The sequence below is a fragment of the Salvelinus fontinalis genome, unplaced genomic scaffold (assembly GCF_029448725.1).
Source record: "Salvelinus fontinalis isolate EN_2023a unplaced genomic scaffold, ASM2944872v1 scaffold_0009, whole genome shotgun sequence".
Classification (NCBI taxonomy): domain Eukaryota; kingdom Metazoa; phylum Chordata; class Actinopteri; order Salmoniformes; family Salmonidae; genus Salvelinus; species Salvelinus fontinalis.
In genome coordinates, this window is record NW_026600218.1 from 157,171 (window position 1) to 177,492 (window position 20,322).

Here is a 20,322-nt window from a genome sequence, read left to right on the forward strand (position 1 = left end):
ACCGGAGAGTGGAATGCATTATCATGGGATTTTAATATAAGAATCAATGATGATTAACTTGTATCAACCATTAGCTGCTTTGAAGTGATCATTTGATCATGGATTTTCCCAATGTGCCTCTTTAAAAACAATGACATGTTATTGTTCTCAGAAAGCAGTCCTGAGCACGCTGCCAGACTTTCCTGACGCCAGATGCAGTACACTGACTAGTTTTTCATGCAAATGTTTTTACCTTGAGAAATACTGCACCCAACATCTTAGCTAGATGTAAAATTGCGCGATTAAGATTTCGGCAGCAAAAAAAGTCTAAATTAATTACAGATTTCTTTATGCACCATCATTTTGAAGAAGTCACTACTTTGAGGAAGTGGCTATGATGCCTCAGGGGGGACAAACAACAGAACCTGCCAGGGTATTCAGTCATGGTAGCCTAGTGGTTAGAGCGTTGGGCTAGTAACCGAAAGGTTGCAAGTTCAAATCCCCGAGCTGACAAGGTACAAATCTGTCGTTCTGCCCCTGAACAAGGCAGTTAGCCCACTGTTCCTAGGCCGTCATTGAAAATAAGAGTTTGTTCTTAACTGACTTGCCTAGTTAAAAAAAAAAAAAAAAAAAAAAAAAGTAAAAATGGAAGTCGCTCTGGATGAGAGCGTCTGCTAAATGACTTAAATGTAAATGTAAATGTATGGTCTCTAGCATTTCTTAATTAGCTATGGTGGAAAATGAGGCCAAATTAGGAAGTACAGTCGTCCATTAATTATTTGAATAGTGTGTTAATGCTTGGTTGGAATGAAAGCCTCCAGTAGGTTAAAACCTTGATAGTGAACACTAGGCCTTCTATTTTGCAATCGGCACAAGAAAGAGAGTGTTATGGTTTCTTTGGGGGATTTAATATTTAAAACTCAAATATTTCATATTTAAGTATTAATGAGGATTAACTTGTATCAATCATTCACAAAAGCGTTTGGGGATTTGTGTGTAGGCCATTTGGTGTGAGTAAAATTAGGCCCTAAAATGTAGGCTTAAACACTAATGTCAGATAGATAAAAAATAATGAAGGATAAAACCTATAGATATAAATTACACAACAATGATGATTCATTTATGGATTTTTTATGTATTAGTTTCTCTTTATTCAACCAGACTGCCACCCATCCGCCCTACAACCAGACCACATTTCATTACCCTAAACCTTCCCGCCCCGTAGATATAACCACAGAAGGTATTTTTCTTTACTGTCTACATTCTAGTCTTACTCGCCCCATAGACAATTCACCTCTCCTCTCTTGACACTAACAATGGATTAAAACTGAGCAAATAAGAAATTCATCTCTGTCTTTGTTGTTGAGTGCTCCAACTCCTTTTTGCCTCAAATTAGTCCTTTTTAAGGTTTTTCTTGATGAGCCCTTGTTGTTAGAAGGAATTGTACTTTAGTACATTGTACAGTTCCATTGGCAACCATGAATAAAAGCAACTGGGATTATGAGGTAGTTCTTGTTATGCCACATTCTTTTAGTACTTAGGTAATGAATGAGTTCCACCAGACAGGAGGTCACTTTCACTTTCACTGTCTGCAGCCTTTAAATAGCCTGCCGCTTGGTGCTTTTGCCATCATTGGTTTGCAGAGGATCCTTGACTGTCAGCGAAACTACGAGTATATGTGAGTATCAAGCCTGACTTTAATCTGAGTACTGATTTCCAAACCCACAGGTATTCAAACTTTTCACTGGTTGTCCTAATCCTGACAAATTGGCTCCATAAATACTTGGCCTGTGGTGTCTTTACAAATGATCTCAGCGACCACTTTCCTATTGTTTGTACTAAAGATACCAAACTGAACAACTCTGATCGTTGTAGATTTATGAAGACGTTAATAATATTTTTTTGCCCCAGGAGTTCCTTCGTGATCGGTATTCTTCAGAGTTTCTCTATATCAGCTGCATTCCTCACCCACAATAGCACTAACAAACCTGTACCTTGATATTTTGGACCAGGCAAGTTAGAGCAGGATTAAAGTACAAGCCTGTAGAACCAGTCACTACTGGACTGAAGCAGGAGATCCCTGCAATATAATTGTCTTTAGTTGCTGTCAAACTATTTACTATTTATTATTGTTACAGATAATTATTGGAATTTAAATGGTTTGATGTCAAAATGTATTGTATTTTGCTATTGACATGACAAGGAATAGCATCATAGAGGTAAAATAAGTATTAATGATGATGAACTTGTATCAACCATTTACTTTTAAGTGATCTTGTGAAGCCACTTGACCATGGACTCCCCAATGTGCCTCGTTAAAAACGCCGACGGAGAGCTTTGCGTAGAACCAGAGGCCATCGACTACCTGAAGGGACTGAAACAGAAAGTCGTAGTTGTGGCGGTGGTCGGGCTGTATCGCACCGGCAAGTCCTACCTCATGAACAAGCTGGCTCAGAAGAGAAGTGGTGAGAGACAATTATATCTTACATAACAAACAGGTTTGGACATCATCTGTGCCTCAGTCTTTTTTGGTAACACTGTACATTAAGTTTCTCCTACTACTCTGAAACTACACAGTAATAACTGTAGAAACATAGTAGGACAGGGATTCTTGAAACTCGTACAATATTTGTATGGCAGGAAGACATTAGCTGTGCTTAACCGCTTAGATTTAACGGCAAAATGTTGATTTCCGCCAAATTAGACATACCCAAAAGTAACTGCCATTCATATGTAATTAGATGATTCTGACATGCCAACACTTGGTATATTTGGAAAAAGGAGATCTGTGAGATTATAAGGAAAAGATCAGAAGATAGATAGGAGTTACATAGTTTAGAATACACAAGATCAAGCACACACAAAATAATTGTTTATTTTGTATTTTGAAAGTCATCTTTCATTGACAAGCTATAAGTGAATTATTGATTCCCAGAGCTGGAAACACATCAGAAGGTGTCCACATCATGTGAACAATATCAGAAATAAATGGGATTGATAGACCTAACAACTAGAAATGGGCAGATGTTTTAGTTAAAGGTGTCAGGTGTGGTCACTGGATGTTTCCAAGTGTCCCTAAACCTCTCCAAAGTGGCATATGTCTGTAAATGTGATAATTCCAGTGCTATTACATATCTGCAATCCCTAAATGCTATTTGTTCAGTATAAAAACACAATATCTACCATATTTCTACCATATTTTTTATTTGATTTAACCTTTATTTAACTAGGCAAGTCAGTTAATGTTACCGATGTGAAATGGCTAACTAGTTAGTGGGGTGAGCTCTAATAGCGTTTCAATCGGTGACGTCACTCGCTCTGAGACCTTGAAGTAGTTGTCCCCTTGTTCTGCAAGGGCCACGGCTTTTGTGGAGCGATGGGTAACGATGCTTCGTGGGAGGCGGTTGTCTATGTGTGCAGAGGGTCCCTGGTTTGAGCCCAGGTAGGGGCGGGGAGAGGAACGGAAGCAAACTGTTACTGTAACGGCTGTCACTCTCCTCATCCTCGGACGAGGTGAGGAGAGAAGGATCTTCAGACCAAAACGCAGCTTGCGGGAAATAAGCCATCTTTTATTTTAAATACGACGATGGCAACACGAAACACAAAACACTTCCAAATTTACAAAACAAGAAAACGACGTATACGAAACCTGAACATAAACTTACATAACTAACACGTAACACTTACGGACAGGAAACATACTACATCGAAACGAAACGAAACGAACAACCGAAACAATCCCGTATGGTGTAAGACATAACACAGACACAGGAGACAATCACCCACCACGAACACTGTGACAACGCCTACCTAAATATGACTCTTAATTAGAGGAACGCCAAACACCTGCCTCTAATTAAGAGCCATACCAGGTAACCCAAAACCAACACAGAAACAGAAAACATAGAATGCCCACCCAACCTCACGTCCTGACCAACTAACACACATAACAACTAACATAGATAGGTCAGGAACGTGACATTACCCCCCCCCACAAGGTGCGAACTCCGGACGCACCAGCACAAAGTCTAGGGGAGGGTCTGGGTGGGCATCTAACCACGGTGGTGGCTCAGGCGCCGGGCGCGGTTCCCACCCCACCATAATCCATCTTAGCTTCCTCCCTCCAAGAATGTCCACCCTCTTTTCTCCCCCACAAAATCCTCTTAATAATATACCTAATAAGGACAACACCGGGACAGAGAGATAAATCAAGACAGAGGGATAGATAAGAATATAGAGGTAGATAAAGATAGAGAGGGAGATCAGGATAGAGGGGCAACTCCGGACTGAAAGGCAGCTCCGGACAGAGAGACAGCTCTGGACTGATGGGCAGTTCTGGGTATCTAGCCTTTTTAGGCTGAAGGGCAGCTCATGGCTGACTGACGAATCTCGACGCTCATGGCTGGCTGACGGCTCTCGACGCTCATGGCAGGCTGACGGCTCTCGACGCTCATGGCAGGCTGACGGCTCTCGACGCTCATGGCAGGCTGACGGCTCTCGACGCTCATGGCAGGCTGACGGCTCTCGACGCTCATGGCAGGCTGACGGCTCTCGACGCTCATGGCAGGCTGACGGCTCTCGACGCTCATGGCAGGCTGACGGCTCTCGACGCTCATGGCAGGCTGACGGCTCTCGACGCTCATGGCAGGCTGACGGCTCTCGACGCTCATGGCGCTCTGACGGCTCTGGCTGCTCATGGCGCTCTGACGGCTCTGGCTGCTCATGGCGCTCTGACGGCTCTGGCTGCTCATGGCTCTCTGACGGCTCTGGCTGCTCATGGCTCTCTGACGGCTCTGGCTGCTCATGGCTCTCTGACGGCTCTGGCTGCTCATGGCTCGCTGGCGGCTCTGGCAGATCCTGTCTGGTTGGCGGCTCTGGCAGATCCTGTCTGGTTGGCGGCTCTGGCAGATCCTGTCTGGTTGGCGGCTCTGGCAGATCCTGTCTGGTTGGCGGCTCTGGCAGATCCTGTCTGGTTGGCGGCTCTGGCAGATCCTGTCTGGTTGGCGGCTCTGGCAGATCCTGTCTGGCTGACGGCACTAGCGGCTCCTGTCTGGCTGACGGCTCTAGCGGCTCCTGTCTGGCTGACGGCTCTAGCGGCTCCTGTCTGGCTGACGGCTCTGTAGGCTCATGGCAGACGGGCGGCTTTGCAGGCTCATGGCAGACGGGCGGCTTTGCAGGCTCATGGCAGACGGATGGCTCAGACGGCGCTGGGGAGACGGATGGCTCAGATGGCGCTGGGGAGACGGATGGCTCAGATGGCGCTGGGGAGACGGATGGCTCAGATGGCGCTGGGGAGACGGATGGCTCAGATGGCGCTGGGGAGACGGATGGCTCAGATGGCGCTGGGGAGACGGATGGCTCTGGCCGGATATGGTGCACTGTAGACCTGGTGCGTGGTGCCGGAACTGGAGGCACCGTGCTAATGATAAGCACCTTCCTACTAGTGCGGGGAGCAGGGACAGGGCACACTGTATTCTCAAAGCCCACTCTATAACTGATGCGTGATACCAGCACTGGTGACGCCGGGCTGAGGACAAGCACATCAGAATTAGTAGGGGGAGAAGATACAGTTTGTACAGGGCTCTGGAGACGCACTGGTAGCTTAGTGCGTGGGGCCGGAACTGGAGGCACCGGGCTAGATACACGCACTACAGGGAGAGTGCGTGGAGGAGGAACAGGGCTCAGGATACGCACTGGTAGCCTAGTGCGTAGTGTAGACACTGTAGGTACTAGGCTGGGGCGGGGAGGTGGTGCCGGAAATACCGGACCGTGGAGGCGCACTGGCACTCTTGAGCATTGAACCCGCCCAACCTTACCTGGTTGAATGCTCCCGGTCGCCCGACCAGTGCGGGGAGGTGGAATAACCCGCACCGGCCTATGTAGGCGAACCGGGGAAACCATGCGTAAGGCCGGTGCCATGTATGCCGGCCCGAGGAGACGCACTGGAGACCAGACGCGTTGAGCCGGCCTCATGACACCTGGCTCAATACTCAATCTAGCCCTACCAGTGCGGGGAGGTGGAATAACCCGCACTGGGCTATGCACTCGTACAGGAGACACCGTGCGCTCTACTGCGTAACACGGCGCCTGCCCGTACTCCCGCTCTCCACGGTAAGCCTGGGAAATGGGCGCAGGTCTCCTACCTGCCCTTGGCCCACTATCTCCTAGCCCCCCCCCAAGAAATTTTTGGGAATTACTTACGGGCTTTTTTGGCTTCCGTGCCAGACGCGTTCCCTCATAGCTCCGGTTCCTCTCCCCGGTAGCCTCTGCTCTCCTCAGTGCCTCCACCTGTTCCCATGGGAGGCGATCCCTACCAGCCAGGATCTCCTCCCAAGTGTAGCAACCCTTTCCGTCCAATACATCATCCCATGTCCATTGCTCCTTTCTCTCCTGTCCCTTACTCCGTTTAGTTTTCCCTTGCCGCTTGGTCTTAGCGTGGTGGGTGATTCTGTAACGGCTGTCACTCTCCTCATCCTCGGACGAGGTGAGGAGAGAAGGATCTTCAGACCAAAACGCAGCTTGCGGGAAATAAGCCATCTTTTATTTTAAATACGACGATGGCAACACGAAACACAAAACACTTCCAAATTTACAAAACAAGAAAACGACGTATACGAAACCTGAACATAAACTTACATAACTAACACGTAACACTTACGGACAGGAAACATACTACATCGAAACGAAACGAAACGAACAACCGAAACAATCCCGTATGGTGTAAGACATAACACAGACACAGGAGACAATCACCCACCACGAACACTGTGACAACGCCTACCTAAATATGACTCTTAATTAGAGGAACGCCAAACACCTGCCTCTAATTAAGAGCCATACCAGGTAACCCAAAACCAACACAGAAACAGAAAACATAGAATGCCCACCCAACCTCACGTCCTGACCAACTAACACACATAACAACTAACATAGATAGGTCAGGAACGTGACAGTTACATTAAGAACAAATTTGTATTTAGAACGACGGCCTACCAGGGAACAGTGGGTTAACTGCCTTGTTCAGGGGCAGAACCTCACTCAAACTGGGGTGGTGTTATGGGGTATCCAGGGTACATTCAAGGGCCCTTTCAACCTCTCCAAAGTGTCTGAATGTGGAAATGTCACTGTTTTTACACTCTGGATGTGCCTAAAATGTATTGTTCACCATAAAAACTACATTTCTACAACACCAACTTCTCTCAAACATTGGGGTGGTGTCGGGGCACACACAAGGGATATACAAATGGTTTTCAACCTCTCCAAAGTACAAAGTGCCTCTCCAAAGTGCCTGAATGTTTAGCCTAGGCATATCCAATGCATTGGCCCCACATACAAATGAACTGTTTACAAAAACAACATAAAAGCAACAGATATACATTAAAGAAGATATCAACATGTCTTATCAAACACAAACTTGGTTACACATGTATCCTTCACTAAAAGAAGTGCAAAAATAGACATAAGCGGAACTATTTACAAAATGGCGTTCGTGTTTGTTTTACATCTCAGGTGTAGATGATTAGATTTCACTTTCACCGTAGCTTGTCGTGTTAGTCTTTCACGGAGGCCCTCTCTGCCAGGAAACAAAAAGAGAACTGGCATTTCAGACAGAAGATCTGGCGTTGCACCCTTTTTTCCTGTCTGTGTTTAGTGAAATGCCTGCAGTTCTTTCTTTTTGTCTTTTGGCATGTGTGTTGGATAGTGGCACTCACCTTGAGTGGGAGGGGGGTCTTGTGATGGTTGTGAGGTTGCTTTGGGCCCACAATTCAGCCATTTCCCACACCAGCTGTTATTGGAAGGCCAACTGGGAGAGAGGGGTTGGACTTTTTGTTTTGGCCATTTGCTTTTGGAGAGTGAAAACATTTACTGTAGCAATGTCCACAAAGTGGTAAAAAAAAGTCTTATACCACTTCCTGGTCTTGTGGAGGACCTGGTAGTAGCCTATCAGAGCATCAGATAGGTTGACACGCCCCCATGCTGGCATTGCAGTCCTTCACAGAAACAGGAATGGGGACATTCTTCCCTTTTCACCCTCCTTGAGACATGGTTGTTATTGAATGCCTTATGTTGTGTGGTAAGCATGGTTACTTCCCTAGTGTCCTTCTGTTTCACTAAAAGCAGCTTGTTGGGGAGGGGTGGCTCCCAAATGTCATCATTCAAATCCTCTGCATCCTCCACTCTGTAGTCAATTAAATAAACTGATTTATTGTTGTAAGACACACAGAACTAGAGTTGACTAAATTTACAAAACAACATTACTGTGAAGTAAAAACACCAAGCCTGAACTTTATCTGTACAGTGACTCACATAGAAGGTGTGAAGGACACACACAATGCCAACAGTAACACTTTGGAGACAAAGGCAGAGTTGAGACCCACAAACAAACAATGGCCATTAGAGTTTATTGGCCTCTCCAATGACCATGATAGTTTTTTGGCCTCTGCAAAGTAACAAGGATGAAACGTAGAACAGTAAACAGTGAACTAATATGAAACAAAAGACAATAACTACTTTTGAATTGTATAATATTGACATTTGTTGTTTCATAGGCCTATGTAAACTAAATCCAAAGCACAAAAAGCAGACAATTTACCAAAAACAAAATACATGTAGTAATTTAGCTATATAAAGTATAGTATATATATAAAGTCATGAAAATATTTTCCTTACAGATCCAAAAATGATCTTTCCCTTTGCTTTGAGAAAGAAAAACAAATAAATAAAAATCACCATGGTTACAATCATAACCTGTCATCTCCATCTCCCTTATTAAACTAAATAAATACTGCACTCTGAACCACAAACATATTTACTAGATTCATGATAGTTTTGTTAGACAAGACAAGGAACGTGAATTTAAAACATATTGTTTTATTGGAATTTGCAGCTGTTGTTGGTAAATAATGAAATCTGCTGGCTTCTGAAGTTACTTTCTCAACTTTGAAAACCTTTTTAAAGAGAAGTCAAACTGAAAAATGTTCTCCAGTCTCCTAACTTCTCCTGGTTAGTCTGTTGTCTGCAAAGGTTGTTACATTGTAACTACATAGTAATTAAAAAGGTAAGGTAAGGTAAGGTAAGGTTCATCCACCTCTGGCCTGCTCGCCTCCCTACCTCTGAGGAAGTACAGTTCCCACTCAGCCCAGTCAAAACTGTTCGCTGCTCTGGCACCCCAATGGTGGAACAAACTCCCTCACGACACCAGGTCAGCGGAGTCAATCACCACCTTCCGGAGACACCTGAAACCCCACCTCTTTAAGAAATACCTAGGATAGGATAAAGTAATCCTTCTAACCCCCCCCCCCCCCCCTTAAAAGAGTTAGATGCACTATTGTAAAGTGGTTGTCCCACTGGATATCATAAGGTGAATGCACCAATTTGTAAGTCGCTCTGGATAAGAGCGTCTGCTAAATGACTTAAATGTAAATGTAAATGTAAGGTAAGGTGTTAAATAAGGAAGACACATCTCAGTTGAATGCATTGAGTTGTACAACTGACTAGGTTGCGTTTCAGATTATTTTGTGCCAAATGGAAATTAATGTAAATAATGCGTTGTGTCATTTTGGAGTCACTTTTATTGTATAATAATAAATAAAATAATAAATAAATAATAAATAAATAACAAAATAATATGTTTCTAAACACGTGTACATTAATGTGGACCATGAAAACAGATAAATATTGTACCAATACTTTTTGTCCCATAAAATGGGGCAACTATCTCCCCCTCCCCCCTAGCTCTGGTCTGCAGTAGTTCTGGTCCGCACTAACTAACTCTGATCTAGGGCTTTGCTAGTTCTGGTCTGCAGTAGTTCTGGTCTGCACTAACTAACTCTGATCTAGGGCTTTGCTAGTAGTTAGCTAGTTCTGGTCTGCAGTAGTTCTGGTCCACACTAACTAACTCTGGTCTAGGGCTTTGCTAGTTCTGGTCTGCAGTAGTTCTGGTCCGCACTAACTAACTCTGATCTAGGGCTTTGCTTGTAGTTAGCTAGTTCTGGTCTGCAGTAGTTCTGGTCCACACTAACTAACGCTGGTCTAGGGCTTTGCTAGTAGCTAGCTAGTTCTGGTCCGCACTAACTAACTCTGGTCTAAGGCTTTGCTAGTAGTTAGCTAGTTCTGGTCTGCAGTAGTTCTGGTCCACACTAACTAACTCTGGTCTAGGGCTTTGCTAGTAGCTAGCTAGTTCTGGTCCACACTAACTAACTCTGATCTAGGGCTTTGCTAGTTCTGGTCTGCAGTAGTTCTGGTCCGCACTAACTAACTCTGATCAAGGGCTTTGCTAGTTCTGGTCTGCAGTAGTTCTGGTCCGCACTAACTAACTCTGATCTAGGGCTTTGCTAGTTCTGGTCTGCAGTAGTTCTGGTCTGCACTAACTAACTCTGATCTAGGGCTTTGCTAGTAGCTAGCTAGTTCTGGTACGCACTAACTAACTCTGGTCTAGGGCTTTGCTAGTAGTTAGCTAGTTCTGGTCCACACTAACTAACTCTGGTCTAAGGCTTAGCTAGTAGCTAGCTAGTTCTGGTCTGCGGTAGCTCTGGTCCAGCTCTGTAACAGTGTTATAAGCTGGTTTAATATTTATACTGTAAATATCCTCAATAATCTCTGTTGATTTAGGTTTTGCCCTTGGAGCCACCATCCAGTCCAAGACTAAGGGCATCTGGATGTGGTGTGTCCCTCATCCTGAAAAATCAGACCACACCCTGGTGCTGCTGGATACAGAGGGGCTGGGGGACGTGGAGAAGGTGGGAGGTCAAAGTTTAATCTCTTTACAATCCACATTAAAGATTCACATTCCTTCATTTACCAACAAAGCACAGTGAACACATACTGTATCTGCACACTCATCATTTAAATGAGATGATTACATTGTCAGAGATCCAATACATGTTGTGATACTTGTTTCAGGGGGATTCTAAGAATGATGCCTGGATCTTCTCCCTGGCCATTCTGTTAAGCAGTACTCTGGTCTACAACAGTCAAGGGACCATCAACAACGATGCTGTGGAGAAGCTTCAGTATCCTTTTGGGTCAACATTCTGTGGCATCTTGTGGACATAATCTGTTCTATTTGATATGATAGTTTGCTTGTTTGTTAGGCTTTTGACAGTAATGTCAGCCATATTAGTGGTAGCCAGGCTAATTGTGATGGACATTTTCATGAATTTGTATGTATATTTTTAACATTATTTAATTGTAGGCTAGACCTAATCACTGATAAGGTAGAGAATTTAAATGTTCATAATGTGCCAACTAAATATGTTCCATTTAATTAAATATACTATATGGAAGTTGCATATGTCGTGTTTATCAGTAATATGTAGCCATTTATTTCTCTGGAACCTGTAAAGGGTTTGAGAAATCTCAGGATGCCGGTTCCCGGGATTGATTCTTAGCTTTAGTGAACATGAAGAGCTGGTGTTGACTAAAAGCAATGTCTGACTTTCAAACAAATGAAGTTACTGTGTCAGCTGAAATCTAAACTGAAAATTACTTATTTTGTTTGTTTGTTTTTCACTTCCCTGAATTTCAAACCCCTGTACTCAAACTGTGCATGACACTGACATGAGCTTTGGGAACTCCTGTATCAATCCTCAACCGGTCCTACAGATATGTGAACGAGCTGACAGAGATGATCAAGGTGAAGTCTTCCACTGACGATGAGGAGGAAGGAGAGGGCACCCAGTTTGCACAGTTCTTCCCTAATTTTGTGTGGACCGTCAGAGATTTCACTCTACAGCTCGAGATCGACGGCAGAGAAATCACTCCAGACCAGTATCTGGAGAATTCCCTGCAACTCAAAAAAGGTGATATTGATTATTATAAACCAGGTAGTTTGAGACCTAGATGCTGATTGGTTCAAACAGCATTCCAGCTGTGTGTATATCAGACAATATACCACGGTATGATGCAAAGCGTAGCGTTATGACTATAACTACTGTTCCCTGAAGGAGTACAACATACTATGGGGAGTCGCACTCACGTGACTTCGGATGAAGGATCTACAATCACGCCTGACAAGGCCAATGAAGTCCTGGGACTGGGAGAGATTCTTCCACCAATCTTGACAACTGTGTGTCTCAACATGGAGATGGGATACTTTTCATCAAACTCATATGTGGGAGACACAACACTTTGGACACCCTTGAACACTGTGGGACTCAGTTGAAAAACCTGTGTTCATGTGCCAAGGTTTGCCTAAAGCCTAGCCCACTCTGGGTACACAGGCTCCAGAGATCAGTGACGAGCCTCACACGGTTTAGGCGGTAAGATGCATTCCAACCGGCTGGCACCCAGCACTGGAAGGCATGCATTACAAATAGACCTGGGGAAAAAGCCTTATCATGGAGGTTACCCTACCGACCAGTCATAGGTACTGGCGACAAAATACATTGTAACATAGCTGGGAATGGGACAGTCTGCTGTTGTAACAGACTGGAGCGAATCGTAATTTAATATAATTCCCAGGAATGAAAAGTGTTGAGCTGGAGACAGACAGCTCATTTTGGGGCTCATATGAACCACAGAGACTTTGTGTGGGATAATAGCGTGGTCGTGTCCAACCCTGCTCGTTCCCTCAACTCCGCTACCAACAACTAATCACCTATAGAGACCATAACCTGTATCACTAGACACCAGAGGCCAGTGAGATACAGGCAGGGATCAGCAATGAATCTCAGTAATGAGCCACCTATGGGGGAGGGGTGCCCCCTTGTGGACAAATACCCAACTTCACACTCTCACCCTGGAGAGATTGATAGCATCTGTGACCGATGCAGTCTATTTAGAATAACCAAATGACTTTACGCTACGTATTCTTAACAAGAGAGCTACCCCAGCAACTCCACCGTGGGCAGGTAGGACTAGTTAGTAATATGCAGCACTTGCTTAGTTATTCCAGTCTCAAAAGTCCAGGTAGGAAACGGTTTACTGGGGTGGGACCGGACCGTTCATCAACATGTCTGGGAAGAGAGGTAAACGGTGCTTGACCGAGGCAGGTACAGGCAGCGGGGGTACCCACTGAATCTGGCTGCCCTCTCTCTTCGGGTAGCCTCATCCTAACTGGCGACAGAGCGCACAGGAGCCAGGTGGGGGCGCGGGTAGGGACTCGCTTTGAGTCCCACAATCACACCGGCGTGATTCATTAACTTCAGCCCTTTTTAACATTGTGTGTTTCAGCTACATACGTATTTTTTGCATCGGATTTGTCTATTCCTTCTGTATCCGCAGATACCAACCATTAGCCTTTGTGATTAATGGGGGCTGAGATAGACGATCCCGAAAACAGTTCTCCTCACAAAAAAACGTCTGTAATGTCCTAACAGTTTGAGCTACAGACTATTATGACCCTAAAATGAAAAGATGAGACACTCACAAACACACACATGTAAGCTACACAAGAGTCGTTAGAAAGTGAGCGTTTCTTCTACATAGAAGATCATAGGAAATCCCAGGTCACAGTGTCTGTAATTGTCACGATCGTCTTCGGGTGAAAGAGAGGTCCAAGGCGCAGCGTGATATAAATACATATTTGTATTTATTTAAGAAAGAACGAAAAACACTAAAACAAAACAACAAACCGACGACCGTGAAGCTATACAAAACAAATAAGTGCAGACACTGGCAACTTACACATAGACAATTACTAATGACTATGGCTGCCTAAATATGGCTCCCAATCAGAGACAGCGATAGACAGTTGTTTTTAACCAATCTATGCAACCATAGACTTAAATAAACACCTACACTGAACACAACCCCATGAACTCTACAAAAACCCCGTAGACAATAGAAACACCCTAAACGAGACAACCACACACAAACATCCCCCATGTTACACCCTGACCTAACTAAAATAATAAAGAAAACAAAGATAACTAAGGCCAGGGCATGACAATAATACTGTAAGGGGTTCTTCTACATAGAAGATCATAGGAAATCCCAGGACATAGTGTCTATAATACTGTAATAAGATCACATAGTTGCTGTCACAAACTCCAAACTCCACACAGTTGTCACTGAGTAGTTGTATATTTACTTCCCACTGAGCAAACAATTTCCTGACTTACAGCATTTTTATGAATTTATTTTTTATCAGGTTTCTGTTAAGTCGGACCGTATTTTTATTTATTTTTTACATTTGAAATAAATCTCACAAATGCAACTGTTTATGTCAAATTGTTGTTTTACATCCTGGTTGTCCTGAAAAGAACGTGGTAAAACACTTCAATGTGATGCTAAATATAAGATCAAGCAGATGAATGAAACAGAGGCGGTCGTTGACGTTGAAGATGAGCGAGGAAGATTCTTTTTTTTCATGAGCATGGCCTGATTTCTATTACAGCATATTGGATGACTGTCATTCATATTCCATTCACCCAGTTTAATTACTTCTTCGGGATCGGTGTCCCTTCCACAGGACGGTTGAGCTAACGTAGGCTAATGCGATTAGCATGAGGTTGTAAGTAACAAGAGCATTTCCCAGGACATAGACATTTCTGATATTGGCAGAAAGCTTAAGAAATGTTTTTCAACAGAATCGGCGGAATGAATACAGCCCTCCACCTGTCACCATTTTCCCTTCACTTGTAGACTTCAGTGCACAACGCATCAGCTGTCTGTGACCAGACATCAACAACAAAAATCCAAGCCAAACCTTCATATCATAACCGCTAACTACTACACACAGTCTACATCATTGTCACCACATTAGCTAACATCAGAGTCAACATAGCTAATAGAAGTAAGGTGTTACTAAACCCGCTACATTCATACAGTAACGTTACAGTTAACAGTCAGCAAGCAGTTTAGCAGTTAAACCGGCGGGCCCCGGTGGGAATAAATTAGTAAAACCAAAATCTTACCTTGGAAGAGTTCCAGTGTTGGATAGACAATCAGCTAGGTAACATAGCATCACTCGCTGTTTGAGCCGGTTGTTTTAGGCTAAACTAACTAGCTACATTCACTAGCTAAAGTAGAAAAAAATACAACAAAATATACACTCTCTCTATCGCTTCTCCTTCATTTTTAAAGAAATTAATTTGTTAAAATCTGTGAAACTATTGTCTTTCTCTTTGAGTCAATTACTCACCCTACTTCATACACTGCAGTGCTAGCTAGCTGTAGATTATGCTATCAGTAGTAGATTCATTCTCTGATCCTATGATTGGGAGGACAACATGTCAGTTCATGCTGTAAGAGCTCTGATAGGTTGGAGGAGAAAATATATATTATTGGGACATACCCAAGATCTGCTTGTACTACAAAATCCACTAATGCCAATGTTATCTTTCAGGTTATGGTAAAAAGATCAATGACTACAACGTCCCGCGAGAGTGCATCCGGAACTTCTTCCCCTCACGCAAGTGTTTTGTGTTCCCCTCCCCTACAACTCCTGACAACATGCACCGACTGGACTCCATGGACGAGGCTGAGCTTTCTGAAAGATTCAGAGAGGTCGCAGATAATTTCTGCCGCTTCATTTTCCAGGAGAGCCGTATGAAGACTGTTATAGGGGGACACACATTGACCGGAGAGAGTGAGTCAGATATCTACCTACAGTACAGTATGTGAAAATGGATACAATTATTGATTCTAAATTGTATTGTGCACTAAATTCAAACATTTATATTTTTCCTCACACCTGTCTGATTGCAGTGCTGGGGCACCTGGTCACCACCTATGTGGAGACCATAGCCAAAGGCAATGTGCCCTGTCTGGAGAATGCAGTGCTGGCCATGGCTAAAATTGAGAACCAGGCTGCTGTGGATGAGGGCCTGGCGGTGTACCAGAAGGGAATGGAGGATGTGAAGGCCTTATTCCCGGTGGACATCAATCAGCTGTCAGAGAACCACCTTCGCTCAGAGACCCAGGCCACAGAGGCGTTTATGAAGCGATCCTTCAAAGACGAAAATGGGGAATTCTTGAAAGCTCTTGCGGTAAAAGTCATCATTCTAGATCTGTGCCTGCTACACACAGTGCATTTTTAACATCGTCAAGGCCGTTCATCAAATCAAATCAAGTTTATTTTATATAGCCCTTCGTACATCAGCTAATATCTCGAAGTGCTGTACAGAAACCCAGCCTAAAACCCCAAACAGCAAGAAATGCAGGTGTAGAAGCACGGTGGCTAGGAAAAACTCCATAGAAAGTCCAAAACCTAGGAAGAAACCTAGAGAGGAACCAGGCTATGAGGGGTGGCCAGTCCTCTTCTGGCTGTGCCGGGTGGAGATTATAACCGAACATGGCCAAGATGTTCAAATGTTCATAAATGACCAGCATGGTCAAATAATAATAATCACAGTAGTTATCGAGGGTGTAGCAAGTCAACACCTCATTAGTAAATGTCAGTTGGCTTTTCATAGCCAATCAGAGTATCTCTACCGCTCCTGCGGTCTCTAGAGAGTTGAAAACAGCAGGTCTGGGACAGGTAGCACGTCCGGTGGACAGGTCAGGGTTCCATAGCTGCAGGCAGAACAGTTGAAACTGGAACAGCAGCAAGGCCAGGTGGACTGGGGACAACAAGGAGTCATCATGCCCGGTAGTCCTGACGCATGGTCCTAGGGCTCGGTTCCTCCGAGAGAGAGAAAGAGAGAAAAGAAAGAGAAAAGGAGAGAATTAGAGAGAGCATACTTAAATTCACACAGGACACTGGATAAGACAGGAGAAGTACTCCAGATATAACCAACTGACCAACTGACCCGTTCAATTGAAAAATGATTGATTAGCTTATGCAACACAAAATGATAATCACCAGTAGCAGAGACACCAGTAGGACCCAGTGACACCAGGTGGAAAATATCCAAGCAGTGCAATTCCTCAATCAATTAACATCTAGAGACAAAAGAACACTACTGTGAAAATCAGTGCTCAGATTAGATTTTTAATCTTGGATAAGAAATTACACTATATTGAATAAAAGCCTAATATAGATATGGAGCCAATATGTAACCCTTTATCACTGTAGGAACATGGCATACCGGGACTCACATGCCTGAATCTGAAAATTCCCAATAAATCTTTCAGGAGGCCATTAGCAACCACTCCGCCGACCTTTTCAAACAAAACAAGGATGCCTCCGAGAAGAAGTGCAAGGCCCTTCTGGAGAATCTGTCTGCTCCGATGGATCAGGGGATGAAGGAGGGGAGGTACGCCACACCAGGAGGCTATGAGCTTTACTGCAATCACCATGACAACATAGTGGCACAGTACCGGGCCGAGCCTAACAAAGGAGTGAGGGTAAGAGCTAGAAACCAAACAACATCAACAACATAGTGTATTAGAGAATCAAAAACATCCATCATTAGTCAGTAACGACCAATATTCAACTAATTTCAGTCACCTGGTTACGGTTTGAATCAAATTCAATGCAACAACCTATAAGGCCTGTTTTCTGCAGGCTGAGGAGGTTCTGGAGCAGTTCCTGAAGGGAAAGAGTGCAGAGTCCAACTCCATCCTGCAAGCTGACAAACAACTGACTGAAAATGAGAAAAAAATCCAAGGTAAGCCACACCTCAATCTTTTTTACTTCCAATTATAAAATAATAAATCTACTGTTGTAGGTTAATGTTCAGAAGATGCAAACAAGACCGGTGGCCCCGCCCTAATGCCAGGCCCCACCCAAAATGACAACTTCTAAGTATTATGGAGTAAAAATAACAAAATATATACAAATTGGATTGTATTATTGGTGGCCGACTAGAACATATAAATGGCAGAAAGTATACTCCTTGAAATGGATTAAATTCAGATGTCTTGTCACTGGCTACACACAATACCCCACAATGTCAAAGTTGAATTATGGTTTTAACATGGGATACGAATTAATTAAACATTACAAGCTGAAATATCTTGAGTCAGCATGTATACAACCCTTTTGTTATGGCAAGCCTAAATAATAGTGTTTAACTTGATTTTTTAATGAATACCTAATCTCTGATTTACGGTTTGCGGGATGTCTCCTGGTCTGACAAACAGCGCAGTAGCTCTGCCCCTTTCCACCTTCTGATGCGGAACAGTGACACAGGTGGATGTGGTGGATTGAGACGCAGCCCATTCTGTAGCTTTATCTGTAGCTTTAACTGGCAGATTTTAATGGGTATTTTTTTATTATGTTACTTAGATTGAAGCACCGTTGCGCCAATAGACTCTTGAGGGTTTTAATGTGTGTGAATCTGTATGAGAAAATTAGTTGTCCAGTATTCCTAAATATTTATCTCTCTCCTTGGCTCTTCCAGCTGAGAAGATGAAAACAGCTGAGCTGGAGCAAGAGAAGGCAGCATTGAATGAGCAAAAAGCAGAGATGGAGCGCACCATTGAGAACATCGGCAGGGGCCAGGAGAAGTACTTGAAGGAGATGAAAGAGAAGATGGAGGAGGAGAGGAAGCAACAGCAGCAGGAGTTCAACAGGACCCTGGACCGCAGGATGCAGGAGCAGAAAGATCTCCTGGAGATGGGCCATAAGGAGAAGGCTGAGCTGATGAGGCAAGAGATCGAGGAGATTAAGAAGAATAATCAATTGGAAAGGGACGCCAATACCCAGAATCAGAAGGCTCTGCTGGATGACTACAAGCAGCAGGCTGAGGAACAGAATAAAAAGATGGAAGCGTTAATGTCAGCGCTCAACAATAAATCACAGGCCCCCGTACAAGTTGTTGAACGACTCTGTATGGTAATGTGATCTACTCCCCTCCACTTAGAATGCCTGACTATGAAAAGTAAACTGATATTGAGTCTTGAACCGTTGAAGTGTTTGTCCTCTGCAGCCATCTCTGTTTTTATCTGGTTATTATATTATCTATAACCATCATTGTTTTTATCTCTCCCTGCTGGTTATCTATGAGTTTGAACGTCTTGAATATCTATCTGGCGTTCTTGGCCGCATGAGCCTGGTTCCTCTCTAGGTTTCTTCATAGGTTCCTGCCTTCTAGGGAGTTTTTCCTAGCCACTATGCTTCTGCATTTCTTGCTCTTTGGGGGTTTTAGGAATGGGTATCTGTAAATCACTGTGAGACAACTGTTGTTGTAAAAAGGGCTTTAAAAAATAAATGTGATTGATTGACCTTTTGTGAACCCTGTATCTTAGTTAAAGATGTCATAGGCCCTGCAATCAAATGTGTGCTTTATGTCACCTGGGGCCACATGGCAAATGGCCCAAAACACAAAGACTCTTGTAGGGGTCAGTCCTCCCTTCCTTTGTCAAGAGAACAACATGTCTCTCTGTTACAGTACCCAGATGAATGACTATTGAGATGTATGTTACAGTAATATCCATGTTTGGTATCTACAGTATCTGAAACGTGTCCTTGGAGGAGAACTTGGATGCCATTCACATGGATCTAGGATCTCTGTATGCTTTTTGTTTATCCTGATGTCCAGATATGAAAAAGCTGGACCATGATCAATGTGGGCCCCATCCACATTTTTAAGTGTTTTGGAAAACAACATACTGTACACTTGGTTTTATCTGCATTAAGTACCAATTTCAGATCAACAAAGATTTTCTGGAAAGCAACAAATGCAGACTGTAGCTCTTGTTGGAATCGGCTAAACTTTGAACATTGAGATATTAAATGAATGATAGGAAACGAAAGAGACTGGGTTATGTTAGAAGTTAATGGTTCTCAGAAGAAAGAAGAAGGCTTTGGAATGTGTTTGATGGAGGAGAGGAGAGCAATGTGTTGATACAGGGGAGACAGATGGACATCTGGGTATTAGATGAACGTTGAGGTCAGGAGGTGAGGACAGATTCTCTTAAGAGAGTAATACATGTTTGGAATCCTGTTACCCTCTTTATTAGCTTCCTGTAGAGCCATAACATGTAAGGATTGGAGAGAAAGGGGAGTGTCTTAAGTAGGATGCATATAAACTGTTAAGTCTGAAATCTTTTGCTGTCTGTTTTCAGCTTTATAGAACCTTTGGGAAGAATAAACTTGATTAAAAGTTCTCTAGTGTCCGTGGGTTATTTACTCTGAAAAATAAGAGCCCAACACTCTGAAAGAGCTTGGTCAACCGTGGGGGAAATAGCATACCCAACAGTGTCATCAGCATACAAGTACAGGTACATTGTTTATCAGATAAACCAATATTGTTCATGTAAATAGTGAAAATAACTGGACCAAGAATCGATCCTTGTGGGACACCCAGAAAACCTGATTGAACAGCATCAGTAAATACACATTGCGTTCTGTCCGTTAAATCATTTTCAAACCAGCTACAAAGCCTCTGAATGAGTAACGTGATCCACAGTGTCAAAAGCCTTAGACACGTCAATGAAAAGGGCTGCACAGTGTTTCTTCTTATCAATACAAGTAATAACATAATCTCAAACCAGAGAAGCAGCAGAGATGGT

General features: G+C 43.6%; 1 protein-coding gene across 1 annotated transcript; it reads left to right on the forward strand.

Moving 5' to 3' along the window:
* The first annotated feature begins 1,575 nt into the window (after window positions 1–1,575).
* Window positions 1,576–19,916, forward strand: LOC129842043 (guanylate-binding protein 1-like). The gene is made up of 10 exons (XM_055910419.1): window positions 1,576–1,657; window positions 2,250–2,444; window positions 10,591–10,718; window positions 10,882–10,991; window positions 11,584–11,780; window positions 15,269–15,511; window positions 15,631–15,911; window positions 16,999–17,211; window positions 17,372–17,474; window positions 18,210–19,916. Exons 2-10 carry the CDS (start codon window positions 2,273–2,275, stop codon window positions 18,650–18,652), a joined length of 1,890 nt encoding a protein of 629 aa, XP_055766394.1. The 5' UTR covers window positions 1,576–1,657; window positions 2,250–2,272; the 3' UTR covers window positions 18,653–19,916.
* Window positions 19,917–20,322: the final 406 nt, after the last annotated feature.